This window comes from Trichechus manatus, unplaced genomic scaffold (genome assembly GCF_000243295.1).
Source record: "Trichechus manatus latirostris isolate Lorelei unplaced genomic scaffold, TriManLat1.0 scaffold00073, whole genome shotgun sequence".
Taxonomy (NCBI): Eukaryota; Metazoa; Chordata; class Mammalia; order Sirenia; family Trichechidae; genus Trichechus; species Trichechus manatus.
This window is the reverse complement of record NW_004444009.1, coordinates 6,109,416-6,135,655: the sequence shown is the minus strand read 5'-3', so window position 1 is coordinate 6,135,655 and position 26,240 is coordinate 6,109,416. Positions and strand designations below refer to the sequence as shown.

The window sequence follows — 26,240 nt, the reverse complement described above, 5'->3', positions numbered from 1 at the left end:
ATCTCCCATTCTTGGGACTTGAGCTGTCAGCTTATCTGTCGCACCTGGGATTTGTCGATCTACACAGCCTGTGAGCGGGAGCCCTGCTCTCCGACCTGCCGATCTTGGGATTGCCAGCTTCTGTGGCTATGTGACTTGGGAGAGGCCTCTACCCTGATCCATGGACTTGGGACGTTCTAGCCTCTACAATCACATGAGCTGTTTGCTTGATATAATCTCTCTCTGTATATATTTATACATTTTACTGGTCTTGCTTCTTTAGAGAACCCAGCCTAAGACAGTGTTCCATCAATTTCTGGAGGCTTGTTTTTCACCAGTGCTTTCAGTGCAGCTTGGACAAAGTCAGGTAGATAGGCATATGCAAGTGTAATACAACTAAAAATTGCAAGAAAAATACAGAGACAGTACAAAGGATGAATAGGGAGGGGATGTAGGAAAACTTTGCAAAGGAGATATGGCTTGAGCTGGGCATAGAAATTTATTTTCTTACCATTTTGGAGCCTGGGAGTCCACGATCAGGGTGTTGGCCATGTTAATTCCTTCTAAGGCTTTGAGAGAGAATCTGTTTCATGCCTCTCTGTCTACTCTAGGGGAAGATCCTTGTCTTTTCCAATTTCTGGTAACCCCAGGCTTCTTGGTGTTCTTGGCTTATATATGCATCTTCACATGAACGTCTCCCCTTTGTGTTACTCTCTGTATTTGTTCTCCTCTCGTATGAGGACAGCACTAAGGTTGAATTAGGACCCAACCCACTCAGGTAAAACCTCATGTTAACTGATAACATCTTTAGAGAACCTATTTCCAAACCAGGTCACGTTCACAGATACCAGGGGTTATCCTGAGGGGACACAATTCAGTCCACATCAGACAGTAGGATTTCAGTAACTGGAGATGGAGGTGATGGTAGACAAGTAGGGATAAAGGGGAATAGAGGGAGGTACACATGCAAAGGCTGGTAGGCTAAGAATGCATGGCTTAGTTAAGATATGGAACAATGTAGCCATCTCTTTTGTACCTGGAGTATGGGCAATGTTTGCGTGTGCAGGGACTGTCTTACACTGGGATGTAAGTCTGTATTCAGTCTAGTCAGTTTTTTTTAAATGGAAGATTTCAAATATATACAGAAGTAGTCAGGATAGGATACTATACCCATGAGCTTCAGCAATTAACAACTCATGACCAATATTGTTTCGATGTATACCATACTCGCACTCTACCCCTGTTATAGATTGAATTGTTTCCCTCCAAAATGTGTGTCAGCTTGGCTAGGTCATGATTCCCAGAATTGTGTGGTTGTCCTGCATTTTGTGATCTGTTGTATTTGTCCTGTGTGTTGTAAATCCTAACCTCTATGATGTTATTGAGGCAGGATTAGAGGCATTTATGTTAATGAGGCAGGACTCAGTCTACAGGATTAGGTTGTATCTTGAGTCAGTCTCTTTTGAGATATAAAAGAGAGAATCGAGTAGAGAGGAGGGGGATCTCATACCACCAAGATAGAAGAGCCAGGGGAAGAGTGCATTCTTTGGACCTGGGGTCCCTGCTCTGAGAAACTCCTAATCCAAGGGAAGATTGATGACAAGGACTTTCTCCCAGAGCTGACAGGGAGAGAAAGCTTTCCCCTAGAGGTGGTGCCCTGAATTTGGACTTCTAGCCTCCTAAACTGTGAGAGAAGAAATTTCTGTTTGTTAAAGCCTTCCACTTGTGGTATTTCTGTTATAGTAGCACTAGATAACTAAGTGGTGGCGCAGTGGTTAAGAACTCAGACTGCTAACCAAAATGTTGGCAGTTCAAATCCACCAGCTGCTCCTTGGAAACCCTATGGGGCAGTTCTACTCTGTCCTATAGGGTTGCTATGAGTCAGAATTGACTTGACGGGAACAGATTTGGTTTGGTTTTGGTTTAAATAACTAAGACAACCCCAACTACTGCCATATTATTTTGAAGCAAATTCCAGATAACATTTAATCTGTAAATATTTCAGTAAGTAGCTCTGGAAGACTTTTTTTAAAGCATAATCACAGTACGAATACCATTATCGCACCTAAAAAACACCAGTTCCTTACTGTCATTAGAAATACAAGCTGTGTACAAATTTCCAGTGGATTCATAAATGTCTTATAAATAGTTATTTATTTTTTATTAATTTGCTTATATCAGCATCCAAATAAGGTCCACAAATTGCAATTGAATGATAAGTCTTTTGAGTCTCTTCATTTTCACTTTTTCTCTCTTGTCATTTATTTGTTGAAGAAACCAGATTGTCTGTCCTATAGCTTTCCCCACTGTCGAGATTTTGCTGACTGCATCCTCATGGTCTTGTTTTACATGTTCCTCTCTTGTTTGTTTTTCCTGTAAATTGGATCTAGAGTTTTAACCAGATTCAGGTTTGTTTTCTGTTTGTTACTATTTTTCTTGTGTTGTTTTGTTTTGCATCATCACTTTATAGGTGGCATTGTGACTCCCATCTGGGGCACGTGATGTCTGGTTATCTCTCTTTTCTGATTTTAGTAGCCATTGAAGATCAGTGTCTCTATCTCAGTAATGCTTTACAGACAAGGAATAAACCCGTGTGTACATTCTGGTTACCATGCCATCTCTACTTTTTCACTTCCTAACCAGTTGATTCTGACTCATAGTGACCTCTTTTGTATCACAGTAAAATTACGCTCCATAGGGTTTTCAATGGCTGATTTATCATAAGTAGATCGCCAGGCCTTTCTTCCAAGTTGCCTCCTGGTGGACTTCAACAGCCAGCCTTTCAGTTAGCGTACTAACCATTTTCACCACCCAGGGACTCCCTTTCACTTCCTAGCCCTTATGAATGTTCTGTGCAGCGGAGAATTGTCTAATATACATATAAGACTAATTGGTTTCAAGTGACCTTTCAAAGCCAGTGTTAAATAGTTGCAAGATGTTTTCTTAGATTAAAAACAAGTCTACCTCATGTTTCAATGGATTTCCACAGCCTTGATTACTTGTGTTTTATACTCCATTAGAGTGTTCTTCCGATGCACTGGAAGTAAGGCAAAAGGGAAGCCTTGGTGTGGAAGTATTCCTTGTCAGGTATGAATTATTCATCTGTTTTTGAACCTTCTGTGTTAAGATTATTTAACCTGTGTCATAACCTGAAATGGTCTTGAAGTCCCAATATAAACTGGTTGGCCTTCACCAAACTACCTCTGAAATATAGCTCTTTTCTTTAAGCAAGTATAAAAACAACATGGAGGCGCAGTGTCTGACATCCTCCAACCCCACAAGGGGGAAGGAGAACCAAGATCAACAGTGTAAGGCTGATGACCAGACAAGTCTCCTCTCTTCATCATCTTTACTAATTCTGACACCATCTGTCCCTCGCACAACACTCTACTTCTCTGCTGGGTTCGATAATTTATTGCAATGGCCATGCAGAACTCACAGACTATACTCACAATTATGTGGTTTATTAGGGAAGTAACAAGTTACAATTCAGGCTCAGGAATACTCAAGGATACAGTTCTTCCATCAGGATAGCCTTTTCCCAGCTATGCTCGCAGGCACGCCTCTCCCTGGCCTTACGCCTCTGCCCAAAGGCACTCAGCTTTCTCTCCATGGGCCAGGAAGCCCACCGAGCTGCCTCCTGGTCACAGGTTTCCGCTGCCGGGTCTCTCCTGCCACTGCTTCTCACCTTCTTCAGGGTTACAGCTTGCTGTCTCTGTGGGTCTCCTGCTTCCAGGAGCTTCTCAGCACAGGGAGCCTGGGTCCAAAGGATGCGCTCTCTGCTCCTGGCTGTTCTTCCTTGGTGATGGTAGGATACTGGTCTCTGCTCTGAAATTGGCTCTTTTTTAAGGCAAAACTGACCAGTCCCCTTGGTGGGCCACAATTACCCTGTTACACAGTCCCGCCCAGTCACCTGGGTGGGAATTACAAGACCATGGCTAGAAAGGCCACACAAAAGTAATCAATCTCACCACAGCAAGGTGAGCCCTGTTGGGACTTTTAATTACAAGTACTGTTTGGTCATATTCACTATTTAATCGTTTGCCTCCTATGTTACTTATTTATATAAATATTTTTCAAGGTTTTAAATGTATTTAGTATTCTACTGAGGAAAAATTTTGACTACAGCATTTTTTTATAGACTGATAACTACTTGATACTGGTATAAACCGAGTATAAATCTTAAGCTTCTGGAGTGTTAGAACTAGGAGAGGCCCTACAGATACCCAGTACAAGGCTCTCTTCTCATAGATTAGGACTCAGACCTACGGAGCTGACCTGACTTCTTGTGGCAGAAGGTCTGGCTTGAACTTATGATTCTAGATTCCCACAGTGAAACCTTCCTAAAGCCAAAATCAAAGCTAGCATGGTAGGATGCTGTTCAGGCGTGGTGCATCTTGAAAGAATAATTTTTTCCTGAAAAGTTTACATTGTGACTGTTGTGATTGTAAAAGTAATACTACTGGATCTAAAGAATTTGGGTCAATTATTTCGTAGATTTAAGGTAATGGTTCCCAGCTGGTGGCGATTTTGCCCTCTAGAGGACATTTAGCAATGTCTGGAGATGTTTTTGGTTGTCACAACTTGGAGGGTTGGGTTACCTCTGGCATCTGGTGGGTAGAGCCAGGCATGCTGCTGAATATCCTATAATGCACAGGACAGCCCCTGCAACAAAGAATTATGTAACTGGCCCAAAATGTCAGTAGTGCCTAAGTTGAGAAACTGAATTACTGAGACAAGGGAAAGTATATCCTATCCGACATTTTAATGATAACTCTAAAAGCTTTTCATCTTAATGTTTCTTTTATCTTTTTCTTTGTTTGTTTGGTCGCTACTTTTCCTTAAGGCCTGGAAAAGCAATAATCATTGACAGAGAAGGAACTAAGCACTAAAAGTATTGTTAAGAAACTATTACCTTGAGAGTTTGATGCGTAGTCTTTTCTAGAGGCAGATGTTATCCCAGGAATGTTCAGAAATATTGGGCTACTCTTACTGTGTTTCCATGTCCTCTGAAAAAGGCTTTCTAGATATAAAAGTTGCATTAATATTTTATATTAAGATTAATGTTTTCTTTACCCGTTAGGATCCTAATTCCAAAGAACATTCTGTAACCAGTAAGGTTCAGGATGCCCCTGAGCCATTTCATCATCTTTCCAGCCAGCAGAGAAACCCATTCAAGGTACTTGACAAGAATCAAGAACCATCTCTCTGGAAACAGCTCATCAGAGGTGAAGGTGAGGAAAAGATGGTTGATAAGAAGCAAAGGGAAAAGGGAGATCAGATCTTCAATCAAAAGAAGGAACAGAAGCCTGAATCTAAGTGCTGGATGGAGAAGGCTCTCTCATCTGGCATGGTGGTAAAGAAAAAACAATCTGCAGTTCAAGAGAAGAAGCAAGGGGAGAGAAGAGAGTTTCAGTGTGAAGCAAAGGAGACTGAAGGCTCACACAAAAGAAATGTTTCTGAAGTTAAACCCAAACAGTGCCCTGGTAATGAACTGAGAAAACCATCTGCATCTTCTCAGGAGAAATCAAATGGAGAGAGTGGTGATGTCCAAAATGAATCAGAACCTCTGAGAGAAAAGGAAACCAAACTTTTGCCTCTAAATGTTCACAGTCAGAATTCAGTAAGCAAGCCCCAGAAAGGAGGCCACCTCAGCAGGGACCACCCCAAGAACTGGGAGGCTAGAGAGACAAAAGCGAAGGATGACTCAAGCACGCAGACTGTCCAGAAGAGGCTACCCCATGGGAATTTCCAGACACAGTCGGAGACTCCTGATGTGCCTGCTCTGCAAGGACCAGCTACCCAGTCTGCACCAGCAGCAGCAGGCCTTTCCCGGGGAGAGGGACGGAAAGCTGACACAAGCAGTGATGGCAGTGAGGAAGAGGGTGTTATTTTTGTTTCCTTTAAGCCAGGGAACCCCCCACTTGACTTGACTTTGGATTCACAGAAGAAGGAGAATCTGAAATTATCGCATCAAAGTGAACAGAGAAAAGTATCTCCTATCTCAGGTGTTTCCAGGAAGGTGGAGCCTTCAGACCCAGCAGCCCAACGAGTGTATCTCACAACTCAACTGAAGCAAAAAAAGGTAACTGTTGACTTGTGTTTTGTTTTTCAGGGCAGATCATGACTTGCTGTGGCATATGTGGGACCCCACAAAAGATGAAATATGTTAATGGGGGAAAGGTTTTATAAGTGGATGATTAGTTTCTGCCGTTTCTTATGTCTGTATTTTCAGATTTGGGAAATCAGCTGGGTTTTTAGAAAAAAATAGTGTTTTTTACACACATGGTTAAAAGACTAAGTTTTGAGTTCTAGGATATTTTAATCTGAAACTCTCCCTTTAACACTTGAGAGGAGAGAAGTCAGTTTTATAGGATCTGTTTTTCAGAGCACACTGGCATCAGTGAACATCCAGGCTCTTCCAGACAAGGGTCAGAAGTTGCTCGAGCAAATCCAGGTGTTGGAGGATGCACTCAGTACTCTCAGCCTCTCTCCAGAACAAGGTAAAGGGGTTGTGCCCCAGAACTTGGGGTTTGCATGAACTTTCAAAGAGATGTTCGGGGAGCCATTTTGATAAAGAGTGTGTGATCCAGTCACCTTTCCATTTTATTATCTGCTTCTGAGCTTTCTGTTAAAAACTATTGATTTCTAAAAAACTATTTCTCCTAATTCATGTGGGCTAAACTTTCTGTCCTATTGTTTAAGCATCTTTTATGATCCTGCGTTCTCTAGGAAGCCTTCTCCAGCTTATTAAACATTGATGACCCCACCCTTTCTTGACCTCACCTCCACACATACAATTCCTTCACTTACTTTTCTGAACTTTAATTTGTTCTTCCTTTGTTTTTTGAGCAGGAACTAATGAGAAGAGTAACAGCCAGGTACCACAACAAAGTAACTGCACCAGAACGACCACTGACCCTCCCCAGTTGGTGCCTCCCAAGACCCTACAGGGTCAGGATCTTCAGCCTCCCGGTTCTCTAGGACTAAAAGCTGGAGGATCCAGTCAATACTGTGGAGGTAAGACCCAAAGGCCTGGCCTGGTGTGAATAGTTACACTTATGAGTCAAATGCTGCCTAGTAGATGGCTTTATGTCCATGTGAAGGGATGAAGCCATTCTTTACTTGTAAGTTGTCCATATAATAAAGATCTTGATGCTCAGTAGAGCTTTGCACAGTGTTGTTCATATCTCTGTGAATGCAGAAACTGTCTATATGGTTCATCACGGTCCCGATCAGCCAGCCTAGTGCGTGGCACATAGTAGTAGTCTAATGAATGTTTGTGAATGAAAACTTAACTCACATTATTAGAAGGTAGGTAGAACAGGAGACATTATTATTCCTTCTTGAGTGTGTGTGAAGGCAGAGCAGAGGAGTGACATGAGTGAAGACCTGTGACTGATGGACCCACAGGGAGCAGTAACACCTGTATAGCTAAGTGCTTCTATCTGGAATCTTCCAGAAGAGCTTTGAATTCAGAAGTAACTGCAGAATGAAGATCCCAAATAGGGTCTTAAAAGTGTAAGACTGTCAGCTGGTTTGCTGATGAGAATATAGGAGCTCATGTTGACAGCCAGCGACCATCAAACGTAAGGCCAGTTTTCTCCAGATTGAGAACTGCTAGAGATGTAGAAAGGAAAAAGGAGAGAAGAAAAAAAACAGTGAGAAAAGGAAGACAGTAAAGAAAATTGAAGAACAGTATTTAACAAGAAATAGACTTAGTGCCAGTTGAAGCTAAGGTCCCTCTAAAAGGGAAAAGAGAAAACATCCTTGTTAAAGCAGCATGACAGTCTTGGCTGCTTAGAAGGCCTTTTGAGAACACCTTATTTTGCAGCATGATTGAGTAATCAGTGATGACTGAGCCACCTAGAAAAAAATTAAATGATGTCAGATTATGAAGGTAAGAAATAAGTAATTTGTTTCAGAAAGAATTCCATCAAAAATTTTTTTTCATTTAAATATAATTTAACATTTAAATGGTTAATTTTTAATCTGTTTAGGAACCTTTTGTGTGGGACATTGCATCCCTAAAATTGCAAACACCTGAGGTACCTGTATTTACCAATTAACTTCTAGAAATTACCTGTGTAGAATGAATGGGCTAAAGGCATTGAAGTATTTCCCAGTGCAACGTACAGTCACCTCACGACCTGCACTGTAGCAGTCGTCTCCCCCTGTTTGCCTAAACTTCTACAGATTTCCTCCAGCTTGGCCTTTTTATTGCTGCATTTCTTTGCATCCAGCCCCAGGGATCTTTTCTTCCTAAAGTATTGATAGGGTTGCTTTTTTCTCTGCCACTTCTTCAAAGCTGGAGAAAAAAACTATTAAAAATATTTGGGGTTATCTTATTTTTTCATTATACTTTCTGTTGCTTTGTCCTTTGTTATAATAATCATTTATGTGATTTAAAACAAAAAAACAGAAGGGGATGGAGGAGCCTGTGAATCTAGATGAATCTGGAGCCAAGGATTTTTGGTCAGTGCATGATTCTTTATATGGCAAATAATTAACTGCCCTTTTGCAGCTCTATCCAGGACCTAATACTTGTGATACCTTCAGGTTACACCTGTTTGTATGCAGGCCACACAAGCCAAGATCGCCTTCATGCAGTGTGGAAAATCACAAGTGAAGCCATTGACGAGCTGCATCGATCACTTGCATCGTGTCCTGGTGAGGCAGCAGTGGCGGAAGACCCTCTTGGGTTGAAGGTGAGCCAGGGGAGACTCACAGTACAGAGTGTCCTATAGCAGCTGACCAACACCCGCGAAGAGAGGGACCACTGTGAAACTGCCCGGCAGAGTGCTGTTTTGTTTGATCTTCTCTACAGATTGATGTTTTAGTGGGTTCCCTTGCAGTGTTTTCTTTCTTTATGTTAAGCCATAGAGTTACAACTTAGAGCAGTGAAAGATTCATTTATTGAATTTTAGTAGGTGCCACAAGGATGCAAAGGAATAGCTGCTCTTAATGAACCAATTGAGGCAAAAATGCATATGCAGTATACATAAAACAATTAAGAAAGGGCTTTAAGACAATAAAGGTAAAATGATGTGTATTATAATATACTGTAGACTGTATGTTGTTAGCTGCCATTGAGTCAGCCCCAACTCAGTGACCCCATGCACATAGGATCAGACCTTTGTGATCCGTGGGGTTTTCATTGGCTTTATTTTTGGAGGTAGATTGCCAGGCCTTTCTTCCTAAGACTGTATACAAGGTGCAAAAGGGATTTCAAAAAAAGGAAAGGTCACTCAAGGTCAGTATTTGTTACCTGCCTACTTTATGCCTTAAAGAAATTGCAAAACTAAAGACAGCAGAAAAGATAGCAACAAAACACTCCAGTTAGGAGTGGTGGTGAGAAGGAAGATACAGAGATTGGTATGAATAAGTGATAATCAGGTGTCATCAGCATCTGAATTGGGGAGTAGCAGGCAGTATAACCGAGTAGATGGACTCATTTGCGGTGGAAGCTGGCATTGGTGAAGGAATTTAGATTTGGATAGCTCATGAAGTATGGAATCACTATAGAATTTTGAGAAGGGATGTATTATTTTTGTCACAGAGTGCAAAATAAACTAGAGTAAGAAAAGACTAGAAAGGGGGACTCTAGCTGAAATTTATGACTAGCAATGTGGACTGGATGTTGGCTACAGAAAAATTCATATTTAAGAGATAATGAGGAAAAGCGAACTGAATGGCTAGTGAAAGTACGGTGACCAGGCAGAGGTCTTGATTGGAAGCAGTAGAAACTGAATTTGGCTGATTAAGCAGACAAACCAGGACATTTGCGAGTGAAAGAGGGCAGTCTTAATAGTAATGCTGGACAAAAGCCTAAATCAGGATGTATGGTTACTCATGGTGAAAGAGAAAGTAGGATCAAGTACTTTAGGGACAAATGAATGCTTATATGATGACAACTAGAATATCGGGGGGTCACTTGTAAAGGAAGAATAGGAAATAAAAGGCCGGAGTGTAGAGTCCACGTAGCTAGGATACAGCATAGCCTTTCATCAGGCAGTCTATACTTAACATTTGATTATTACCGTTGTTAGGTTCCTTTGCTTCTGCACCAGAAGCAGGCATTAGCCTGGTTACTGTGGCGGGAAAGTCAGAAGCCACAAGGAGGAATTCTGGGTAAGTTTGGCATTATAATAAGAGCCAGCATTTATTGAATGCTTAGACATTATGCTAAATGTTTTACGTACATTATCTGATTATCATAACAACCGTATGGGGTAGGTATTCTAATCCCCATTTTATGGATGAAGAAACTAAAGTGTAGAAAGGTTAAGCAGCTTGCTAAAAAATAACACAGCTAGAGGATCAGTTAGAAGTCTTCTTGCAAGCAGTAAACACTGACTCTGGCTGATTAAGCAGAGAAGGAGTTTATTCTGTGGTGGCCTATAGAATCTCTAGGAGATGGGGAGAGCCAGGCCAGAGACCAAACTTCCAGAAGCAGTCACCAAAGCAAGTCATAAATAGAGTGTGCTGTGGAAACTGTCACTGTTGCTTTGTTCTACCTAGCACTAGAGAAAAACAGTGCCACCCCACAGCTGGACACTTCTGTCTCCATCACTAACTGAAGAAAGGATTCCATAGGGAGCCTCTTTTCTAGAGTTGCTTACATCTGAATTGAATTGTCAGTACAGCTGGTCTGTATAGCTAGGTGCTGCTGCCAGTGCGTTAGCTGCAGAGGAGGCTAGAAGCTTTGCCTTGGGCACTCAGCAAGCTAAAAATTTCCAAGGTGCTTAACTTCCAGAAAACATGACGTATGTCCACTATGGCTAGGAAGTGGCTATATTGGGGATCCCCAAGATTAGCCCCAGGTTTGATGATTTACTAGCAGGACTCCCAGCGTATAGTTGTATTCGTGGCTATGATTTACTATAATGAAAGGATACAAAGTGAAACCAGCAAAGGAAAAAGACACATGAGATGAAGTTCAGGGAAAACTGTGTGCAAGCTTCCAGAGCCCTTTCCTAGTGGAGCCACACAGGACACACTTAATTTTCCCAGCAACGAGTTATGACAGCACATATGAAATGTTGCCAACCGGGAAAGCTCATTAGAGACTCAGCATCCTGAGTTTTTACTGGGAGCTGGTCACGTAGGCAGTCTTAGCTTGACATGTACCAGAATTCCAGGCTCCCAGAAGGAAAGCAGGTGTTCAGCATAAACCATATTGTTTGTGCAAACAGTTTAGGCACAGTGAGCCACTATTACAGTTCTTGGAGTGGTGATAGCCTTCCTCAAATCCAAGTTTCCATACGCCAGCCAAAGGCCAACCTTATATGAGGCCTTTCAAAGCATAGCAGTCAGGTCTGCTATGTTAACTCTTTTCTGCACAGTGACAGAGCCAGAATTTGAACCAGAACCCATGCTCTGTCATTTTACATCTGGTACGTCAGAGTGATTACTTTAAATGATTACAATAGCCAGACTGAGCCTTGGTTTTTTAATCTATTGAAATAAGGATGTCATGGATTGAATTGTGTCCCCTAAAAATACATGTCAACTTGGCTAGGCCATGATTCCCAGTATTGTGTGGTTGTCCTCCATTTTGTGATCTGATATGATTATCCTAAGTGTTGTAAATCCTAACCTCTATGACGTTAATGAGGCAGGATTAGAGACAGTTATGTTAATGAGGCAGGACTCAATCTACAGGATTAGGTTGAATCTTGAGTCAATCTCTTCTGAGATATAAAAGAGAGAATTGAGCAGAGAGGAGAAGAAGCTCCTACCACCAAGAAAGAAGCACCAAGAGCAGAGCGCATCCCTTGGACCCAGGGTCCCTATGCTGAGAAGCTCCTAGACCAGGGGGAGATTGATGACAAGGACCTTCCCCAGAGCTGACAGAGAGAGAAAGCCTTCCACTGGAGCTGGCACTCTGAAATGGGACTTCTAGCCTCCCAGACTGTGAGAGAATAAATTTCTGTTTGTTAAAGCTATCCACTTGTGGTATTTTTGTTACAGCAACACTAGATAACTAAGAGGATAATAGTACTTTATAGAGTGTGAATAGAAAATGAGATAAGCTGAGTGACTAGCACAATGACCGTATCTGTGTTCATTTACACCCTTTTTTGTGAATTGGTACAAGGGATGTTTTAGATTATTAAGGGAATGGAGGGCTGTTTTGAGTTTCTCCAACTCCAGAAATGTGGTAGCACCAGTAAAGTAAGTAGTAGGATATATCTACTGGACCTTTTTGCTTTTGGGGATAACAGATAAAAAGACCAGGCAACTTCACCAAACTGAGATAAGTATAAATGAATGCATTAAATAGGTAACAATATAAAATGGAGACTAGACTAAGATCCAAATAGTATGTTTTAAATTTTGTAAGAGTTGTAAATGTCTTTGACCTAGATCTCAAAATTAATACCAACAGCTAGGAAGATGAAGGATTTTAATAAGGAATAAGGAAGATGAAGGAAGGAAGATTTTAATAAGGAAGATGAAGGATCCATTAGTTTAGGCAAAGAATAGTGACTGGAATGGCACTGACAGCAAAGAGAACAAGGGGTAAATGTCTTTACCAGTGGCTTTTGTCTCTTGAAGTTGAGTTGATAGTTTTTGTTTTGTTTTGTTTTTTGCCCTAAGTAATTAACTCTCCTATTTTCTTCCCACCAGCGGATGATATGGGCTTAGGAAAAACCCTGACAATGATTGCACTTATCCTGACCCAGAAGAATGAAGAGAAAAACAAAGAAAAGGACAAAAAGTCAATTACATCTAAAGATGGTATGCAAAAGCGCCTTCATAGCCTGCCATTTCTTAAACCATTTAAGCCAGCTGAGAGGGGACTTTGTTGAACTAGAGGATATTTCTGGTCATGTTTAAGTAATCTACTGGAAAACCAGTGTTAGACTACTTTCCTGTGATATCATTTCTGATGCTGTGTGTGCTAATTATGACAATTTTTTTCTCTTCTAACATAAACTTGACCTGAGATTGGAAAAAATGTATGAAGAAAGCTAAGGCTCTGGAAGATTTAGTTTAAGCACAGTAATGATTATTTTCGTTAATGTTGAGGATATAACTATAGAGTAGATCCAAATTAAAGTATTTTTAAGGAAGATCTATTACAAGTTGAGTTTTTAGCCATCATAGAGTAAGCTGTTTTCCACGTCAGCTGTGAAAGAAAATTATCAGGAAGATTATAGACAATTTCTATCTTATCTCAACCTATGTTTTTAAAATGTAATAACTGTATTTAAGTATCTTATAAAGATTGTATAAAGATCTGATGTATTATGTATAGACACACCACTTATAAGTTGCCATGTACACAGATACAATCTCAGTTGGTTAGATAACTAAAAATATCTGTGCCGTCTACTCTCAGGGCCTTTAACGAACCCTGCTGCAGCTGGATCCCATGTCCTTGCGTACAGTAGTAGCATGTGTGCACGCGCACACACACGTCAGAAGATGTTACCATCGGTTCTCAACTCTGTTAATGGAGGCGCAGTGGTACTAGTGATCACTGTTTCCAAAATAATGTTTATCTTATAAAAGAGCTTTTGTACTTACATTCTAGTGTGAGTGTACATTAAATTATGCTTTTCAGAAAAATTAGTGATGCTACCCTGAATCAGCTCTGGAAGAGTTAGCTAGGAAATGATCCAGCCTCTATCTTCTGGCCACTCAGTGAAAGTGCAGTGCGTTTTTAGACTGAGGCCATGTACTAGACACTCTCCTCTCCCTCGTTAGTCTGCTGTCCCTTTGACACTTTTATGGGAGAAAATAAAGAATTAAGCATTTTGGTTTAAAAGACTGTGTCTTCCAGTTGGAAGAGCAACAGTTGTTAAAAATGCTAATTGAAAGAATAATGTAGTCAGGTAATGCATTTAAGAAGTTAAAGTTAATGAATGTAACTAGGTGTTGATTTTCCTTCCCTCTCAAGAGTCCTGTAACTTTACTTCCCATGGAACACTAATTATCTGTCCTGCTTCCCTGATCCATCATTGGAAAAATGAGGTAGAGAAACATGTGACCCTCGACAAACCAAGAGTCTATCTTTATCATGGGCCAAACCGGGATCAACGTGCAAAAGTGTAAGTGCAGAAATACCGCAGTCTTAGAGGTACTCAGCATCTTGGCTTAAGGAACCATACTGATCTTCACTAATAGGGATAGGTAGGAAAGAACACCACCCAGAACCTATCCATTCTCCCTGAGAATTTATTTAATCAGGGCTAATGGTATTTGGAGCTCTGGTGGTACAGTGGTTAAAAGCTTGGCTGCTAACCAAAAGATCAGCAATTCAAGTCCGCCAGCTGCTCCTTGGAAACCCTGTGGTGCAGTTCTGCTCTGTCCTGTAGGGTTGCTAGGAGTTGGAATTGACTTGATGGCAGTGGGTTTAATGGTATTTGTAAGGAACCCTGGTGGCGCAGTGGTTAAGCGCTTGGCTGCTAACCAAAAGGTTGTTGGTTCAAACCCACCAGTGGTTCCATGGGAGAAGGGTGTGACAGTCTGCTTCCATAAAGATTACAGCCTTAGAAACCCTGTGGGGCAGTTCTACTCTGTCCTGTAGGGTTGCTGTGAGTCGGAATTGACTCTACGGCAGTGAGTTTTGCTTTCAGTGATATTTGTAGGGACAGTGGAGGTTCAGTGGTAGAATTCTCCCTTTCCATGGGGGAGATCTGAGTTCCATTCCCAGCCAGTGTACCTCAAGTGCAGCTACCACCTATTCGTTAGTGGAGGCTTGTGTGTTGCGATGGTGCTGAACAGGTTTCAGCAGAGCTTCTAGATTAAGACAGACTAGGAAGAAAGGCCTAGTGATATACTTCTGAAAAATTAGCGAGTGAAAAATCCTGTGGATCACAATGGTCCAATCCTGTTGTGCATGGGGTTGCCATGAGTTGGGGGCCAACTCAACAGCAGCTCATAGCAATATTTATGAAGACCAGCAGCAGATTTTCATTCTCAAGATCAAACGGTTTTCACTCTGTATTAAGAGATACATCTTGAGAGAATGGTGTCTTTTTGATGTGTCTTTGTCACTATCTCCAGCAAAAGCTGCTACATGAGATCCGGGAAACCCTGGTGGCAGAGTGGTTAAGAGTTCATCTGCTGACTGAAAGGTCAGCAGTTCGACTCCACCAGGCACTCCTCAGAAACCCTATGGGGCAGTTCTGCTCTGTCCTGTAGGGTTGCTATTAGTTGGAATCAACTCAGCAGTGGGTTTAAAGAGACCTGAGATACCTCAGTTGTCAGCCAGGTGGCAGCAGAATTCCCCCTGGTAAAAGGATATATCACAAGTATTTCATAGTTGTTAAATTTCTGAATCTGACTTTATGTTTCTTTTGTTAGTGTGAATGGAATCATCCCAGTCTTACAAAAGATCTTGATATAATACCATTAATCAGTTGATATTTTTGTCTAGTTGCCATCAAGTCAGTCCTGACTCACGGTGACCACGCCCATCCATGTCAGAGTAGAACTGTGTTCCATGCGGGTTTCAATGGCTATGATGTTTCAGAAGTAGATTGCCAGGCCTTTCTTCTGGGGCACCTCTGGGTGGATTTGAACCACCAACCTTTTGGTTTGCTCCACCCAGAGGAGCTTATTAGTTGATAACCAAAACTCATTGCCATTGAGTTGATTCCTACTCACAGCGACCCTATAGGACAGAGCAGAATTGCCCCATAAGGTTTCTAAGGAGTGGCTGGTGGATTTGAACTGCCAACCTTTTGGTTAGTAGCAAAATGCTTAACCACAGTGCCACCAGGGCTCGTATTAGTTGATATGGATGAATTATATTTCTGTGGATGTATTTTTCGTATATGAACCAGGTTAGAGGTTTTATCCTTAAGAGGATGATTAAACTTAATTGTAAAATTCCTGAAGGAGGAGTCTCAGGAAGGAGGAAAGAAACTGTTTCTCTAGATGAAATATCTTAGTCATAGTCTTTTTTTTTTGTTTTGAAGGAATTGTTTTCTGTTTGTAATTGTGATATGAGGATCTGGGTTATGTAATTGCTGATCTAGTCAAGGATAATAGTAAACTTGTTTCTACTTCTAGGTAATCTCTCTCCCCAACCTCTAATATTGGATATTTTGTCTCCTAAAGAATGGGGCAGCAGTCTTTCAGGGATGAATTGCCAAATTTGTGAGTCTCAGTCATAGAACACAGTAACTTTCATGGCTGGTAGTCACTTCAGCAGGAGACAAAGGTATCAGGACAGCAGTGGCTGGCTGTGTGCCTTCTCTGGCATAGAATACTGTGAGTTGCCTGCCTTTGTTCCAAAGTGTTATTTAGAAATAGGTCTCACTTGATTTGTAGCTTGATCATACCTGGTTTGGTAGTCACAATGTACAGTTGTCTGATTGGAATCTTTATCAGTTATACATCATCTTTATATGATGTTAAGGCAACATGCAGAATTGTTTCCTTTCTGAATGAGGCAAGTCAGTTTTATCAAAAGTACTTATTAATATTCTCTCAGGTACACATTATTAAGTTTCATGGGAAGAAGATTTGTGCCTTTCATTAAGAATCTTTACATGTGAAGAGTATAGGCAAGATAAACTGAAAGCTTACAGCATGTATATTTATACCTAAATGTCAGAGCTAGATTAATGAGTTTTCACAAATACATTATAGAATGGTGAGGAGAAGACATCACTGATGTAAAGATAACAGTGCTTTGAGGGTTTCTTAGTTTCTTGGGACTTTAGTGTCATTCATCTCAAATCATCAAGCTTAATATGAATCCTAGCCAGAGATTTTCCTTTTTGACTCATTGGTTGGGAAGAGAGGCTGTTCTAGCTATAGTGAGCAGACTCTGAAAATGATCTGAGGTAAGAGATAAGGAAGACAAGTGGATAAAATTTGCCTCTCCAAAATCGTCTGTGTGGATGAAGGACATAAGTTAATGAATTCTGCCGTCTGTCCTTCCAGCCATAGGCATTTGTATAAAAGGGTTAACTCTACATTATCAGTCCATGGAGGAATGTTTTACCATTTTCTTCATGTTGTCTTTATGCAGCCTCTCCTCATATGACATCGTGATCACTACCTATAGCCTTCTGGCTAAGGAGGTCCCCATAAAGAAGCAAGAGGGAGAGGTCCTGGCTGCAGACCTCAGTGTGGAGGTGAGGCCTGGGGCTGCCAGAGTTAGCAAAACTACCTCCCTGTGAGGTCAGAAATGTCCTAAATGTTCCACCTGTGGAAATGAATAGCTCTTTCCTCTGTCCTCTCACTATAAAAATGGTGTGGGGGCGGTGTCTGACCTCCTCTAACCCCACAACGGGTAAGGAGAACCAGGATCAGCAGCACAAGGCTGACTCCCATGAGGTGGAGGCCAGACAATCCTCCTGTCTCTGCTGTCTTTATTGTGACACCAACCATCCCTCCCACAACACTCTCTACTGGGTTCAATAATTCATTGAAGTGGCCGCACACAACTCATAGAGCATACTCAAAATTTTGGGGTTTGTTAGGGAAGTAAGAGTTACAATTCAGGCTCAAGAACACTCAAGGATACAGTCCTTCCATCAGGACAGCATCTTCCCAGCCATGCTCACAGGCATGCCTCTCCCTGGCCCTAGGCCTCTGCCCAAAGGTACTCAGCTTTTTCTCTCCATGGCCAGGAAGCCCACCACACCATTTCTTGCTGCCAAGTCTCTGCTGCTGGGTCTTTCCTGCCACTGCTTCTCACCATCTTCCGGGTTATAGCTTGCTCTCTCTCTCTGGGTCTCCTGCTTCCAGGAGCTTCTCAGTGCAGGGATCCTGTGTCCAAAAGATGTGCTGGCTCCTGGCTGTTCTTCCTTGGTGGTGGTGGATTCCTATCTTACCCACCTCTGGGATGGCTTATTTCAAGCCCAACGAGATAGCAAAACTGACTAGTCCTCTTGGTGGGCTACAATTACCCTATCATTACAGTTCTGCCTGATCACCTGGGTAGGAGTTACAAGACCATGGCGAGAAAGGCCACATTAAGTAATTCATTGCACCATACTGTCTCAGTGATAAAAGTGGAGATTTGGCTCAATATTTAGTTGTTTTTTAAAAACTAAATTGCCACATGGCAGTTATGGTAATAAACACATGAATATAGGAAAGCCTCACTTGTTGAAATTTTTATTTTAGAATATTTGGGGTATATTCTTTGATATTTTTTATATTTAGTATGTAGGCTAGTATTGTAGGCCGGTAGTGTTGAACACTAATGACCGAAGACCAGGCGAGTTGTGGAAGGACATCATACATGAAGAAAGCAAGAGGTTATTAAAAAGGCAGGAAAGAAAGAAAAGACCAAAATAGATGTCAGAAGAGACTCTGAAACTTGCTCTTGAACATCGAGTAGCTAAAGCGAAACGAAGAAATGATGAAGTAAAAGAGCTGAACAGAAGATCTTCAAAGGGTGGTTCGGGAAGACAAAGTATTATAATGACATGTGCAAAGACCTGGAGATAGAATACCAAAAGGGAAGAACACATTTGGCATTTCTCAAGCTGAAAGAACTGAAGAAAAAACTCAAGCCTCGAGTTGCAGTATTGAAAGATTCTACAGGGAAAATATTAAACGATGCATGAAGCATCAAAAGAAGATAGAAGAAATATACAGAGTCACTGTACCAAAAAGAATTGGTCGGCATTCATCTGTTTCAGGAGGTAACATACGATCAGGAACCGATGGTACTGAAGGAAGAAGTCCAAGCTGCACTGAAGGCATTGGGAAAAAACAAGGCCCCGGGAATTGAGATGTTTCAACACATGGATGCAACGCTGAAGGTGCTCACTCATCTATGCCAAGAAATTTGGAAGACAACTACCTGGCCAACTGACTGGAAGAGATCCATATTTATGCCTATTCCAAAGAAAGATGATCCAACCGAATGCGGAAGTTATTGAACAATATCTAATACCACACGCAACTAAAATTTTGCTGAAGATCATTCAAAAGCGGCTGCAGCAGTATATCAACAGGAAACTGCCAGAATTTAAGCCAGATTCAGAAGAGGACATGGAACCAGGGATATCATTGCTGATTAAGATAGAGCCTGACTGAAAGCAGAGAATACCAGAAGGATGTTTATCTGTGTGTTTTATTGACTATGCAAAGGCATTCGACTGTGTGGATCATAACAAATTATGGATAACATTGTGAAGAATGGGAATTCCAGAACACTTAATTGTGCTCATGAGGAACCTGTACATAGATCAAGAGGCAGTCGTTTGAACAGAACAAGGGGATACTGCATGGTTTAAAGTCAGGAAAGATGTAGGTCACGGTTGTATCCTTTCACCATACGTATTCAGTCTGTATGCTGAGCAAATAATCTGAGAAGCTGGACTATATGAAGAAAAACGGGGCATCAGGTTGGAGGAAGACTCATTAACAACCTTGTTATGCAGATGACACAACCTTGCTCACTGAAGGTAAAGAGGACTTGAAGCACTTGCTGATGAAGATCAAAGACCACAGCCTTCAGTATGGATTACACCTCAATGTAAAGAAAACAAGAATCCTCGCAACTGGACCAGTAAGCAACATCATGATAAACAGAGAAAAGATTGAAGTTGTAAAGGATTTCATTTTACTTGGATCCACAATCAGCACTCATGGAAGCAGCAGTCAGGAAATAAAAGATGCATTGCACTGGGCAAATCTGCTGCAAAAGACCTCTTTAAAGTGTTGAAAAGGAAAGATGTCACACTGAAGACTAAGGTGTGCCTGACCCAAGCCATAGTGTTTTCATTCGCCTCATATGCATGCAAAAGCTGGATGATGAATAAGGAGACCGAAGAAGAATTGACACCTTTGAACTGTGGTGTTGGCGAAGAATATTGAATATATCACGGACTGCCAAAAGAACGAACAAATCTTTCTTGGAAGTACAACCAGAATGCTCCTTAGAAGCAAGGTTGGTGAGACTATGTCTCACATACTTTTGAACGTGTTATCAGGAGGGATCAGTCCCTGGAGAATGACATCATGCTTGGTAAAGGAGAGGGTCAGTGAAAAAGAGGAAGACCCTCAGTGTGTTGGATTGGCACACTGGCTGCAACAGTGGGCTCAAACATAGCAGCGATTGTGAGAATGGCGCAGGACCGTGCAGTGTTTTGTTCTGTTACACACAGGGTCGCTATGAGTCGGAATCGACTCAATGGCACCTAACAACAACAACAACAGGCTAATATTTTAATAATAATATTTTGGTATCAATCCATCAATCCCTGCCTCCCCTTTCTATCCTTCACACCCCCTCAGAAAAAGGTTGCAAATAATAGGGCTACAAATGGCCAGCAGCTGAATGATAATCACAGGAAGAAACCTGAATGTTTGCTAGTGGATCCAGGGTATTCTCAGTTATATCGTTTAGAGGCTTTATTATATAATTATTGTGGAGCCTTTTCCCCCCTGAAGATAGTGTTGTTCCAAGAACTAATCTTTTGCATATGCTTTTATTTTTAGTGCAATAGAATATTCACAGATTTCTCTGTGGGACTCTGTAGAACATATTTTCCACTTAAGAGTAACTCTGACTTCTTTCAGATAATAAACCTTTTAGGTTCCTCAGTTCCCCATTGCTTTTAGGATAAAATCCAGATCCCTTTACATGTTACATTGGGCTTTTTATGATCTTTTCCTTATCTGCATGTCCTTTAACTCTCCCTATACCCCATCCCACCCTGTGGCACTTCATTCATGCTCAGTCTTACCAAGGAATTGTAGTTCCACCGTACTGTGTCACCTTGTTGTGTCTTTGTTCTCCCTTTGACTGAAATGTGTTCCCCTGCTCTTTCTCCCAGGCTAATTTGTTTTTACCTACTTCAAGAGTCCTTTCTGGACCACTCGTTTTCCACCTTCCCCTCGTTTGGTTGAATGCCTTTTGTAGCGCCTTGTGCTTATGTGTGTCACAGCACTCCATTTATTCAGCAAATATTGAGTAATGTCAACTAGGAGTCAAGGAGCCCTGGTGGTGCAGTGGTTAAGCACTTGGCTGCTAACCAGAAGGTTGGCAGTTCAAACCCACCCAGCCACTCCATAGGGAGAAAGACCTGGTGATCTGCTTCCGTAAAGATTACAGCCAAGAAAACCCTATGGGGCTGTTAAACTCTGTCACATGGGGTTCCTGTAAGTCAAAAATTGACTCAGTGGCACCTAACAACACCACTACAAGCCAGATGCTATTTCAGGTATTAGGGATACAGCAATGAGCAAGACTGACTACTGTCCTGGATTAAATAATCCAGTTGAATTTATTATATACACAGCATATTCTGATTATCTTTATACTTATTTGTCTCCCCCACTAGATTGAGCTCTTGAGAGTAGAAACTGTCCTTTATATCTGGCTTAGCATCTTACATATATATAAGTAGGCTTTTAGTAAATGTTTAGTGTATTTTAGTAAATTCAGTAAATTTGTTGAATGAATGAATTTGCAGGCTTAACACCTAGTGTACTTTTGGCCCATAGATACTGCTCAAAAGGTATTCAAAGAATAAATGAAAATTCAAATTAGAAAACATTTTACTATGAGGTACCTTAAGCTCAAGGACTTGGACTCTCAAGTGACTTGTTTATTGGTACCTGTTGAGAGTTTCTACTCCTAGTTTTTTAAACTTAACTCTTACTCTGTGTACCTGATATGAGCCCTCACAGTTGAAGGTAAGAGAGAGTCCTCAGTATTTGTTTGTTTTTTCCCTAATCAGTTTGAGCACATGTACATTTTCCCATGCTGTTGTTGGATTGGTTTCGCTCATCTTCCCTCCAGGGCATCTCATCGCCTTTGCTTCACATAGTCTGGGCTCGAATCATACTGGATGAAGCTCACAATATTAAGAACCCCCGGGTGCAGACTTCCATTGCTGTGTGTAAGCTACAAGCCCGTGCCCGTTGGGCAGTCACTGGGACCCCCATTCAGAACAACCTGTTGGACATGTACTCGCTGCTGAAGTGAGTAAACTCTGTAGGATTATGTAAATGTGAACCCTGTCAGTAACCGTTCATAATTATTTCATATCTCAGGATACAGCTCCACTGTGTGCCAAATTTTCTTCTTTAGCAGATGGCAAGCTGGTCAGCCTTTAAAGAACAAAAGGATTAATATTGATGAGAGAATATCTGTTGATTGACTGACTGATACAGGACTTTGATTACATCCAGCCCACATTCATGCAAAAATATAAGACAGTTTAGATTAAAGGAAGCAAAAGTCATCTTTCTTTAGTCCAGCGAATGTTTTTGGACGATTTCTGCTTTAAAACATACAGCCTGGGGTCAGGGCTGCAATTTATTTGAAGCAAACAGAAAAGAATACTGATTTTGAAATATTTTCTTTTATTCTAGTCAGCCCGTAAGAAGATTTGGAATTTTCTTGCTACCCTTTGAAGCTTTAGGAATAAATTCTAACTATTGGTTACATGTCCTGTTGCGATGATGTGGACAATGTTAATGGAAAAAGTCACATTTTTATAATGTGGTTTTCGTTACTGACTTAGATCCTTTTGATCTGCCTAACAGAGCTTTGCTATGAAATTCATTTTTAAAGATGATTGGATGACAGCTGTAACAGAAAATCTGATTTGTTTTTCATCTTATGTCTTTTTCATCCTTCCATACCTCTCTTTCCCCACTCTCTGCCCTTTTTCCCCAACAAAAAAAGATTTCTCCGTTGTTCTCCATTTGATGAGTTCAATCTGTGGAAGAGTCAGGTTGACAATGGTTCAAAGAAAGGAGGAGAACGGTTAAGTATTTTAACCAAGAGCCTTTTGCTGAGGAGAACAAAGGACCAGCTGGATTCCACCGGCAAACCTTTGGTAATCTCATTTATACCTGTCCCTGGGGAGAGCAGGGAAGGAGGATGACCATGTCCTTGTCTTGGGTTGAACAGCCGTGTATCTACTTTGCTTCAGGAGCCTCTGAATTTCCTATTTTCCTGATGAAGAGGCCCCAGGGTTGCTGTCCTGTGCTGTGTGTTATAGCAGTCCTATTTTTAGGGAAGGGTTGAAGCTGCTGTCTTGGGGTTGACTAGATTTCTAGTGTCAGATTTGGGGAAATTGCTTCATAGTGTTCAGTTAATTTGTATAGCTTCATGCCAGCACCCCCCCACTTTTTTTTTTAACTCTTTCAGGTGATGCTGCCCCTGCGTAAATTTCAGTTGCACAAGTTAAAGCTTTCAGAAGATGAAGAGACTGTTTACAATGTTCTTTTTGCACGATCAAGGTGTGTGCAGTGCAGATCAGAAGCACCTTCTCAGATGGATTGGTGTTTTCTTCCTGTTTTTGCCTGCTTGTGACTTGAGGGTCAAGTTTCCTATAACTATATTTATGGTATTACTGATTCATTGGACATTGGTTTTCCTTTTTTACCCCTTTCTTTAACTTCTTTCCTCCCTCTCCGGCCCAAGTCTGTCTTATGTACACATTGAAGACTTTTGACCCTGTTCTCTCATTGACTTCCTTGCATAGAAGTCCTAGAGTGTGGGCACTGTGTACCATATCTGTCTGGTCCTTGTGGGGCTGTACTGGGAAGTTATATCTCTTTATCTTGTCATTCATAGAGCCCTGGTTGTGTAGTGGTTAAGAGCTCGACTGATAACCAAAAAGGTCAGCAGTTTGAATCTACCACCCGCTCCTTGGAAACCCTATGGGGCAATTCTGCTCTGTCCTGTAGGGTCACTATGAGTCAGAACCAACTTGATGGCACCTAACAACATCTTGTCATTCAGCATCTCCCTGGAGCTTAAAAACAACCTGCTCTGTAATCCTTCCTGCCATTGGCTCTTTGCACTTTCTCTAGGACTCTTGCCCTTCCCTGAATTCCAGAGTTACTCTCTTTCACTTGGTACTCTCACTGTCACTTCCAGTGTGAATACATTTTTTTTTTCCTTTTCTTTTTATGCCTTATGTTTATTATTATGGAGCCCTTGCGGCACAGTGGTTAAACATTTGGCTGCTAAGAGAATGGTTGGCAGTTCGAATCCACCAGCTGCTCCTTGGAAACCCTATGGGGCAGTTTTACTCCGTCCTTTAGGGTCACTATGAGTCAGAATCAACCTGACGGCAATGGGTTTGGTTTTTTGGTTTATTGTTAGCTCATTTAAAAAAAATGATTTGGTTTTTTAAATACTGACTTCTTTTTCATAACCTTTGACAAATGCTTGCTGTGATTTTGGCATCATTTAAGAAGCTCGTGTCTATAATTTGCCAGGGTCTTGCTGCAGGCACAGTGACACAGTAATGATTGTAAACTTAAATTTAATCTTAGAGACCATTATGCATGCATTTTCTCTTTTGTCTGAGGCAGGTCGGCTCTGCAGTCCTATCTAAAAAGACATGAAAGCGGGGCCAGCCCATGTGGAAGAAGCCCTGATAATCCCTTTAGTAGAGGTAAGCAGTGGGACACTGCTCATGAAAATGGGGATACCAGTTCAGTAAAATAACAAAAATGGGAGATTATGAATTCTTGGTATCAGAAACTTGACCTTAACCAGGAACCTCAAATCAAAGTAAAATATATTGATTTGCTAGGCACTAGATCTGGTGATCTGAACTGTTTTGTAATTATTATTATCTAAATCTGCTTTATTAAAACCCAGTTAGGTCTCTGAAGAGGGGCCTGGTGGTACAATGGTTAAACTCTTGGCTGTTAACCGAAAGGATGGCTGTTCAGACCCACCCAGCAGCTCTGCAGAAGAAAGACCTGGCAATCTGCTCCCATAAAAACTACAGCCTATAAAACCCTATGTGACATTTCTACTCTGTCATGGGGTTGCTATGAGTCGAAAATTGACTTAACGGCACCTAACTACAATAAGTCTATAATGAAAACCAGTATTTCATTTGGCTTAATTCTTGGTTGGTACAGAAGTGAGTTATAACTATATTGTTGAATTGCAGACCAAACAATAAAACAGCCTCATTTAGTTCTTCCCCCTATTTTTCTTTTATAAATCCTGTACTATTTCTTGTGGTTTGTTTTCCTTCTTGGAAGTGGCACAGGAGTTTGGATACAGTGGTTCTGGATACTCTGCAGTGGCAGACTCTCAGAGGTCCAGCACCGTCCACATATTGTCACAGTTGCTTAGACTCCGCCAGTGTTGCTGCCATCTGTCTTTACTGAAGTCGGTAAGAAAAGCCTTTCGCGTACTGTCGTATGGTCACCTGAGAAGGCCATTTCAGGCTGTTGCGACTGTGATCCAGTCTGCTAGATCAAGGGAAAGGGTGTGTTGGGATTTTTTTTGGCGAGCTGGGGAAGAGGGGGGTTTGCTTATTTTACTTTACCTTATATGAATCTTGATAATTCCCTTAGTGTCCAGAACAGTGCTTTTTGGTTGGTTGTTTTGTTTATAAACTTATTCTAGAATGGAAAAGGGCATTTTGTTAAAAAGGAAACCATTTATAAATGCTTTGGTATTTCAGAATGTCATAAAGCTAACTCAGTTATTAGTGTTTTCTGCTTTGGGACAGTATTAGGACTTTTAAGTCTAGATATGAAAACTCAGGTATTCATACACATTGAAAAGGTGCCTTTACATTGGAGAGAGGCACGTCCATAATTGAGGGGAGTATGTGATTCTTTTGAGGCTCTCTAGTAATGTATAATAGCTTAATTAGCTGTATTGTTCCAGCTAAGAATAATAGAATGATCATGTAGTCTGTCTGGCAAGTCTTTAAAAAGTCTGTCATTTGTTTTATTTTTAGTCTGGTAAAAAACAAACTTGAAAGATTACACTTTAATTGGGTTTCTCTGCAGAGTTTCTGATGATAAATTAGAAAGCATTTTGCTGTATAAAGTGTTAAGCAATGAGCCTTCATCAGCAGGTAATATGACTTGCTGCCTTAAATTCCCAACTGCTCTCCTCTCCCTTCTTTATTTTGCCCAGGCCCTGGATCTGACAGAACTGAACAGTGAAGGCCTCATCCTTTCCCTGGAAGAGCAGCTCAGTGCATTGACCCTGTCTGAACTCCACAGCCCAGAGTCGTCTTCCATGGTTTGCGTTAATGGCACATCCTTCAAGGTGGAGCTTTTTGAAGACACAAGGGAGAGCACTAAGGTATTTTTGTCACCTCTAGTCTAGTAAGAGAGACTTCTTCGATTTCTCGCACATGTTCCTGTGTGGGAGAGCCTGCTGTGTCCAAGCTGGTACGGCCATTTGATGGCAGAGCGGGAACTGTTAGATTTTAGCTGGTCAGATTCTCCCTCCAGTCTTAAAGCCTCGTTTTATTTCACAAATAATCCAAAGCCTTATGATAAGTTGGGCCTTCAGAGAGTGATTTGGTACAGCCCCAGCATCAAAG

The 26,240-nt window shown here is 41.3% G+C and overlaps 1 protein-coding gene across 2 annotated transcripts in view; it reads left to right on the top strand.

Annotated features, from left to right (window-relative positions):
• The window catches only part of LOC101361107 (transcription termination factor 2), a 35,537-nt gene extending 9,303 nt beyond the window's left edge, over positions 1-26,234 (top strand). The window contains exons 4-18 of one of the 2 annotated variants that reach the window (XM_023734875.1): positions 3,000-3,066; positions 5,063-6,064; positions 6,368-6,482; positions 6,835-6,999; positions 8,539-8,687; positions 10,029-10,110; positions 12,613-12,723; positions 13,889-14,039; positions 16,976-17,081; positions 21,713-21,894; positions 22,604-22,757; positions 23,072-23,163; positions 24,247-24,329; positions 24,934-25,067; positions 25,826-26,234. In XM_023734875.1, the coding sequence (XP_023590643.1) occupies positions 3,000-3,066; positions 5,063-6,064; positions 6,368-6,482; positions 6,835-6,999; positions 8,539-8,687; positions 10,029-10,110; positions 12,613-12,723; positions 13,889-14,039; positions 16,976-17,081; positions 21,713-21,894; positions 22,604-22,757; positions 23,072-23,163; positions 24,247-24,329; positions 24,934-25,067; positions 25,826-26,020 (2,788 nt within the window). In that variant the 3' untranslated portion in view covers positions 26,021-26,234. Of the gene's footprint in view, positions 1-2,999; positions 3,067-5,062; positions 6,065-6,367; positions 6,483-6,834; positions 7,000-8,538; positions 8,688-10,028; positions 10,111-12,612; positions 13,866-13,888; positions 14,040-16,975; positions 17,082-21,712; positions 21,895-22,603; positions 22,758-23,071; positions 23,164-24,246; positions 24,330-24,933; positions 25,068-25,825 lie in introns of those variants that run through there. The other variant, XM_023734877.1, reaches the window with a different exon arrangement.
• Positions 26,235-26,240: the final 6 nt, after the last annotated feature.